The 8687-nt window shown below is 59.0% G+C and overlaps 1 protein-coding gene across 1 annotated transcript; it reads right to left on the reverse strand.

Annotated features, from left to right (window-relative positions):
* Positions 1-2826: 2826 nt before the first annotated feature.
* On the reverse strand, positions 2827-4610 carry HRG_10428 (uncharacterized protein; the record flags this gene model as incomplete). The annotated part of the gene is made up of 3 exons (XM_044868899.1): positions 2827-3960; positions 4009-4454; positions 4511-4610. 3 exons carry the CDS (start codon positions 4608-4610, stop codon positions 2827-2829), a joined length of 1680 nt encoding a protein of 559 aa, XP_044716254.1.
* Between the last annotated feature and the right edge of the window lie 4077 nt (positions 4611-8687).

Below are 8687 nucleotides of genomic sequence, written 5' to 3' on the forward strand. Positions count from 1 at the left end.
GGCCCCCGTGGGTCGTGCGCCCGACAGGTCCCGACAGCTTTGCCGCTCGGCCGAGCAAAAGGCGAGAAATGAAACCCCGCGGAATAGATATTCTGTGTCCTCGGTGAGCAGCTGGAAACACATGTCCCGACGTCAACCCGCCCGGGAGAACACGAGTGCACAGAGGAGCGTTGAAACGGCACACGAGGCCAAACCGTCGATCGCTGCGCTGCTTGTCTCCAGGGCCCGATATCTGGCCGCTTCCAGGCAGCAGCAGCAGCAGCAGCAGCAACAGCAACAGCAGCAGCAGCAGCAGCATCACAAGCTTGTCCCCTCCCACCTCCCACACACACACCCCCGCAATCCCGCATCCGGTTCCCGCATTCCATCCTCGTCCGTCTCCACCAAAAGAAAACACCTCGCCTCCTCCACCACCACCTGGCACCTCTATCGAAGGAGGAGAGGGGAAAAAACCCCTTTCGAGGCAGCGGCATCATGTGCCGCCGACTGGGCTCCTGTGCCCCGTCCACGGTCACAAGCAACCGAGCCTACCTTTCCGCGGGTAGCTCTTGTAGACAAGATTGTAGTCTGAGCGAAAGCCAGTTTTTAGCCATCTTGTGCGCGTGCCGTTTTATTTCTCTTCAACTACAGGACAGTGCTGTACGTCCGTGATAAGACGTCCACAAACAGGGCATAGGTAGTCAAGCTTTCGAGGCCATCTGAATGCTGCCATGTGAGCCTCTTGACGAGTACCCAAGCCCCCACCCCGTCCGAGGCCCCGTCTACCGTCTCCCGAGCGGGGGGGGGGGGGAAACAAGGTACCAGCACGGCGCCGAGGAGCGGCTACTGCCAGCTCACTTGCCGCCTGCATCGGTACAGTAAAGCAGAGTACAGTAGTAGGTATACGCCTACGCCCTCCTTGCATTCATTCTCGCCCCGCGCCTCTGAACGCTTCCGGAGAGCCTTTTCTGCCTCTTCCCGGCACCCTCCAACAGCCTCTGCCGGGGGACGGAACAGGGTCGACCTCGAGCTATCCGGGTTGTATGTATGAATGCCTCGCTACCGTCTCCATTCCGCCTTTTTCCCGTACCGCCCTTGGTTCGTGGATGAGCAGGGGAATGTACAGTGAGCCCATTCATCACCACCCAAAACGACAACAACAATAACAACAACACACACACACGCCAGCGCATACACCACACACGCGCCCTCGCTAGCTCCCCCTCTCGCCTCGCACACCCCCTCCCTTCGCTGTCCTCGCGCTAACCGTGTATCATCCAGTCAGTTGAGCCGTGATTGATTGACGTGATCTTGTGCCCTGCAAAAGACTGCGAGGACAGTCCCGAGAGACCGCCGGGTCCCGATCTTCGATCTACTTCCCCCAGCAAGCAAGGGAAAACAGGCTTTGTCGACCAATTCAAACAGTCGTCAAACGGTCCTCCTGACAACATGGAACTGGCTGCAGGAGGACCACGTCGCCGAGCTCCCCCGTGATTGCTCACGATGTGACGACACAACGTGCTGCACCTCGAATGTCTTGTCCACCACCCGCCGCCTGCCTCGTCCTTTGATTCGGGCGTGCGTGTGTGTGCGTGTCGGTGCGTGTCGGTGCGTGTCGGTGCCCTCTTGATCGCCGCCCGCGCGCCGCCTGACCGGGTTGCCTTACCTAAGCCAACCAACTACGTACTGTAACTGTCTTTCGGGAAAATCGCAATCGCATCCCTGATCGATCCAGTCCCGTCCAAGTCAACTCTCCCTCCCCGCTTGTCTGTCGGTCCGAGATGCCGTCGACCACCTCTCATCCCCCCCCTAGGAACATCACGGGCGACCCCAAGCTCCGCCGGTAGCGACAGAGTGAATCAACCCGGCTGCACTTGAATGATTCATTCACTTGAGCCATTGCAGCCCAGAGCTCAATCGGCCCTACGTTCCGGCGTCCAGCAAATCCAGAGGTAGCCTTTGTTAGGCAAAAGCCTAATCCTCTTGTCCAAACGGCTGTTTGCGCTTCAGCCATTCATTCCTCGACTCGCCATCATCCAATGTCGATGCCATGTGACTCGTCCGAGACGCACCTCCTCCCCATCAAACAATCATCACTTCCACTGTCACGAGCGCCTCTACGGCCATGGCTTGCGTCTGCGTGCCTTCGCAAACTTCTCTTTTTAGATGTAAACTTCTTTTTGGGGGCGAAACCATCAATCTTTTGGTGGCCTATTGCCCTTCTCCCCTTCCCTGCCCAACTGGCCTTCCAGTGGGAAGTCGTCATTATCCATCCCCGCTTCCCCATTTTTGGTGGCTCGCTGCCTCTGTGCCCGCTCGCCTCCCGTCTGAGGGATCATACCTTCTCGCCTTTCTGCCCAACGGCGCCCCTGGGGGCATAGTCCGCGTCTTGATCCCTCAATGGTCCATAAAGTACACACTACCAATAGCTTCGTATCGGCCAAAATACATGAACGCGTGAGCTCCCGTGGGAGGTGGCGGTGAAAAAGCCACCAACGTCAGACCTTGGTATCATCGGAAAGAAACGCCGCGCAAAGTGCAGAACCAAAAACAAACAATGAGGACTCCCTGTCGAGGGGTCCCTTTCCTTCATGTATCCCGAGCGAGCGCGTGATGCTGGCAAGCTGGATCATGGTATTAAGTGAGAAAATCGTGACCTTTTTCCGCGGCCATCACAGCACAGAGCCGTGCCGCAGCCAAGATTGCGTTGCGAGCGAAGAGAGTTTTGTACGCCTTTGAGATATACACGGCGAGGTTGCCAAGTGGCATCGCCAGTCGAAATCTGCTTTCGTCTTGTGAGGACTTTGATGTAACTGCCGTGGTATCGTGTCATTTTATTAACAAGCTTCACCAGCCCTTGGAATGGTATCCGTGAAGCGCCTCCCTGGAGAAGTACTGGTTCCAGCTGGTGGCGTCGTCGTCCTCAGCCTTCTTCAGGCAGGGCTTCTCCGGGAATTGCTTCAAGTTGGCCACGTCATGCGAAGTGTGGCGCCGTTTCAAGACCGCGTTGGCCGTCGACGATTTTTGCTGGCGCTCCCAAAGGAGATGGCGTCGGAGGGACTCGGTCAACTCCGTGGCGAGCATGTTCCGGCGCGTGGTGCGCGGCGAGAGGGCAGCCTGAGCCGAGGCGCGGCTGACCGTGACGGCAATGGGTTGAGCGGTCGATCGAGGGATTTCGCTGATGGGCTTCAACGTCGAGTGATGCGTGCCCTTCATCATGAGGGGGGCCTCGTCCGAGTCGTTGGGGGAGCCGCCCAGCGACGGGGCACTCGGTCCTGCGCGCGACCTGGGGATGGCAGACGTCGACTGCGAAGCATGGTTGCCCAGGTTCTTGGCTCGCTCGTTTTGCGCCAACATGAGGGTGATGAGCGATGGTCGCGAAGTCAGGTTGGCCTTGGACGGAACGCGCTGGAAAAACTTGTCGTCGACGCTCGACTTGCCGCTGTCCTCGACCGAGTCCTCCCAGTCGGATGAGTCGTCGTCATCATCAATGGCACTCTCATCGACGTACTCGGTGTCGGAGTCGACGGCTGGGTCGCTCTGGCCAATGGTGTAAGTCGCGACATGGTTGCTAAAAGACGTCTGCTTCTTGGGCGCCCCTAGGCCAGAGGCGGGTCGCGGGGAGAGAAAGGCACTCTTGAGGGAGCCCTCTTCTTCGGAGGAACCACCGATCTGAAACATTGGCTTCTTGCCGGCGACGGCGGGGATGGGCTTCAGGTTCTCGACGCTCTGGCCCTGCTCGCTTGGCGAGCAAGATCCTCCGAGAGCAAACTTGGCCGGCTGCTTCTTAGGCTGCACAAGCCGAGGGGCGGGAGAAGAGCTGGGCTCGGGAATGGTGACGTCGGACGCGGGGGCTTGGAGGTACTGGGAGAAGATGGAGGTCCGGGAAGGGGAGAATCCTCGGACGACATTGGTGGCCTGCTGGGGTAGCGGCGAAGGGTGCGAAGCCTCCGAATGGTGGTCCGAGTTCTTGGACGGCGACTGCGACTCGGTGGTGGTCGAGCCAGAGCGTTCAAAGGCTGGGGCCACCGGGAGAGGTAGGCTCTTGTGCGGCGGCATGGGGATAGAGGTTTGCGTGGGTGCAGAGAGCGGTGTCTTGTCCTTGACAATCGACACAATCATCTTCTCGAAGTCGTCGGAGCTAATGTGGCGGTCTCGCTTGCTTCGGCTGCTGGTCGACGAGTCGAGTCTTCGTATCCTGGGGCGGATCTCGAGAGGCGCGGATACGGAGGTGAACTCGACAGCCTCGTCGTCATGGAGCGACTCGACGCTTCCAGAGAGCTCGGGGACCTCGGGCAGCTTGGTCTCGGCAAGGAAGTTTTGGGGCAGGGCTTGGGTGGTGGTGACGGCTTCGGGAGCGGTGGCTGGGAGGGGTTTGCCTCCGTTGTCAACGAGCTGCTCTCTTTGCCAAAGGCGCCAGCTCAGGTTTTCAAGTCTGCGGCCCTGTTCAACGGAGTCGGCGCAGCGTGAGAAGACTGCGTTGCGCATGGTCAGCGTCGTGGTCGGAAGGTAGGCCAGCACAGCGACATACCCGTCCACATGCTAAAGAGGTTGGCTGGATTTGCAGTGTCGACCTTGTGGATCACGTTGGCGTCCACGGTCAAGACGTGCGTGTCTAACCTGTAAGGCATGGCCGCTCGATGGAGCGGGTGTCTGGAGAATCGGGAGGCGGTGGCCGAGGGATGCTCAGCCAGCGGGGCGTGCGTCGTCGGGCAAGGGGAAGGGCGTAGATGTGTGGTGAGATGCAATCGCCAACTCAAAGGCTTGAGTGGCTTCGATTGTGGGCTGGAGGCGCGAACCAGAGGCAGGCGACGTTGTTTGGCGCGGCTCTGATGGGTTGTGCTATATCGCGGCGAAGAGAGTGTCGAGGCAGGTGGGGGTTCCTCAGAGCGGGCGCCGAGAATGAGGGAAAGGTGCTAAATGCTCGCAAAGTCGCTGATATGCAATGTGAAAGGATGAGGAGAGGGAAGAGGGACAACAAGAGCGTGTCTGGGGAAGAGGATGTGGTTATTAAGGTTGGCGTGTTCTCGGGGAGGCGACTGATGGTGGTGGGATTGGGGGGGGAACCTTAAAGGGAGTCGCGGTGAAGTACATCTGGCTCTTGTAACTCGTGGACCCAACGCCAACGAACACAACGAGGAGGCAAGGGCCTGGGCCGGGGGAAGGTGAGGGAGGGCGTGCGGTGGAGAGGGGGTGGGGTGGGGTGGGGGAGGGGTGCGAAATTCTCTGAATGAGGTCTACGGACACACGTACCTATTCAAGCCTTCCGGTACCCAGCCTCTCTGGGCGCAGGCCGTCATGAATACCGAAGGCGGACCCAGGCACTGCCTTGGCCTGCTGACAGAAACCCTGGCAAAAAGTCCCACCATATGTACTGTGTACATGCTTCTCAGTACTGCCTGAAGTACCGGCCGCGCCAGCAGGGGGGGAGCCGTCACCGCAAGGGAATTTGGGGGGAAAGGACAACCCTCTGGGTCGGGGAGCTGCCGGCTGCTCTTGCCAGCTGACCGGACGCAAAAGACGCTTTTCCCGAAGAGGCACTACTTTTCCTGCGGTCCCCCATGCCCTCGGGCCCCGTATACTGCCCAACATGGAATAGCGAAACTACTTTGCGCTAGTCCTCTTGTAGCAGCAGTTCTCGCTCTGCACTTGGCCTGGACGGAGAGACCTTTTTGGCAAATACGGCCGTTCAGACGAGGACAGCTCCGTTTGCTTGCCGGCCCTGAATCAGCCTCCTCTTCGCAGCCCTGTGGCCCCAGCGCGGTGCGGTCAGTCTTGCCATCATGTGACTGCCGCCACTTTGGGTGCGCGCTTCCGCTTCGGCATGGCCGCCAATTGGCAGCTATTCTTGAAGGCCGGTTCCGTTGATTGGTAAGGGCTCGTAAGGGCTCTGGAATCTTTGAACAGGTCACGTCGTGCGGCCTTGACCGCCGAAAGCTCGTTCAGATGCGTTTCCGTCGTCGGACTTGTGCCGCGGCCGTTCTCCACGCGCACTGCGCCTGTCTTGGTCGTTCCCAGCACGGCACGGTATCACATTGTCATCTTTTGCTACTGTAAACTGGAATCCTGGGGTCCGACCATGCCCCCCGGTTCTTTCTTATTCTTCAGGCACAGGCTTGCACCGGCTCGAGACATCAGGTCTCTCTATACACCAGCGGTCTGTACACCAGCGGTCTGTACACCAGCGGCGCAATCGTGTTCCAGCCATCGAGACTTGGCAGCTAAACGTGTTCACGAGACGAGCGGCTTTCCCGAACCCCAGCCCAGCGGTGTCTGGACATGCCTCAGCCTTCATCAGATGTGCCTTGCGTCGGCCTTTTTTTTTTCTTGTCCGCTGCGTGGGCGATGATGCTGCGCCGTGACCTCTGGATTGATGCGACGTACCGACGACGCTGCCAGTGGCTCCAGCGCACCGGGCAGCTGACCCAGTGACGCACTCCCCTGGGAGCCCCCTGGGAGAGTGCGCCAGATCTCTGCGAGCGCCGGCCGTGTGCGCCCATCGCCGCCATTCCGCCCCATGCGCACAGTCAGCGACTATCTCTGATCCGTCGTCACGCTTTCCCCCTGGACTTGCGGTCCCGAGATCATGGGGCTCTGCGTCGCGACAAGACGGGCGTGCTGCACAAAGAGGGTCTGCGACAGCCTCGAAACATGGCCCAGGTCACCTGGGACAGCTTGCAGCCCTTGTCCTTTGCGCACAACCCGGAGCTGCCGTATGGCATAGCATCGGACGGCGACGGCCCCGACGAGTTGTTCGTCCGGACTCGTCGGCGCTTCCTTACAGTGGACGACGCCTGCAGGTCATTTCGCATTGACGCCTCTGCCGTCCCCCTACAGGCAAGATGACAGGCGAGATGCCATGGCTCTGGTGCGTGGAAGAAATTTTTCCTTCTTCGAGGGAGAAAAGAAACAGTCACCAGGGCACTGAACCAAGCTTGACAACTGCTAACGCTTTGCCCCTGGTTAGCCCTTTTGGCCCTCTCGTGACTGCCGTCTTCACCAGACCGGTATGCCCGCCGGTATGCTCCAGCTCTGCTCTACCATTACGATAGGTGACGGGTTACAAAAGAACTCTTGTGTTTTGGCTCCCAACACACAAGCGCTTGACACGTCAGATTTTCTTCAGCTCGGATTCGTCCCCTCGGTTGCTTTTTGTGCCCTGGTGATTGATTGCATCCAGGTCCAGGCTGCGGACCAGCTCCGCGCTCCCAACTGTCTGCACTCGCCTGAGACACCAGAGCGGTAAACGAGTTCGTGGGCGATGGCGCGAGCAAAATTGTAAATTGTCATTTCCCATCTCAACCTTGGCCCTGGTTCCGCGAACCCAACTTTCGGGACCGCGGAAGTCGACCCGCTTCACCGCCAGCGGATGGCTTCCATCGATCTGCCTGCGCCAAGACAGTCATGGCTCAAAGGGCCCTGCGATGACATGCCGTGCGGTATATTTACCGGTCACGGGCCGGCATCTGGTCGTACAGCAAGGTGCGGTAACCACGGGTGTCTATTCGTAAATGCATCGCATTACGGCTCTTGCCAGGCTTGACATGAGCCATCCGCAGGCAATGAGGCCCAGCTCGTTTGCGGCTTGTCGCGTGGTAAAGACGATGTAACGTGTCTATCCCGCGCGGGAGCCCCGACGATACGGGTCCTCACTTCCGACATGATCAAAGGGGCCAGGTGTTTGACGCGCATCGAGTATATTGTGCATTATTTCGACTCTCTGTCCGGATGCGGCGCATGCTGCGCTACGAGCATCCCTGGAGCGGCTTGGTTATCCGGGACGTGTCAACGATGGAAACGGCTTGCCCCTGGGGGGCGTGCATTCTCCGCACCGCCGGTATCCCGCTCGCCTGGTCCAACGACAGGCCGGTTTAATTAGTAGATAATTTCTTATTACATGAACCGACTTTTACTCAAATCCTCTCATGTCCATGCCTATCCCCGACGTACAGATTTACTGGTGCAAAGACGTTGCAGAGAGCTGTTCTCTCCCCTTGTTGCATGCATCGAATGTTCCATCTTTAGACGATGCAGTCATAATACGACTTGCCTGCATGATGGCTATACAGCATGTACGGACGGCTATTGGTGCATCAAGAGAGTGAGCATGGAGCAGCCCATCTCCCAACCCATTCTTCTCCTTTCTACGGTGAGGGTGCTGCGGCATGCTTCTTTATTATCAGGGCGAAGAAACGGCCGCAGTGGAGAGACCGTCAGCCCCCGCGGCAGGCGGGTGGCGCCGTGTCATTGGGGTGTCATGAGGGGATGCCATTGGTGACGGTACGCCGGGCCCCTGTTCCCCGGACTTGCTAGCCTGCCCCGAGTGCCTGGAACTTGGGCCGCTACGAGCAGCGAACCACCCTCCCGCGTGGCTTGCGGTGGTGGTCGTGGCCGCAAGACGGGAGGCAGCCTGTCGAGGGCGTTGGGAGGGTAAGGCATCTTAGTGGAGGCGAGCCAGTATCTTGGATGAGACTTCCATGATGGCCTTGACCAATTCACGACTCTGGGCATCGAAGAAGCTGAAGAAAAGAAGGGTTGAAGAGAGACGGCGGCATTGGAACCCAGACATGAGCCCGGAAGGCGCTCGGCATTCGCCAGCGTGCAGCTGCGTGCGCAACTCGGCCCATCCCTTGTACATACAGTATCTGCATATGGTATCTGCTTACAGCAGTCAGTCGGTCGAGGCCCTTGGCCGATGCCCCCAATGG

The sequence above is a fragment of the Hirsutella rhossiliensis genome (genome assembly GCF_020360975.1).
Source record: "Hirsutella rhossiliensis strain HR02 chromosome Unknown scaffold00015, whole genome shotgun sequence".
NCBI classification, from domain to species: domain Eukaryota; kingdom Fungi; phylum Ascomycota; class Sordariomycetes; order Hypocreales; family Ophiocordycipitaceae; genus Hirsutella; species Hirsutella rhossiliensis.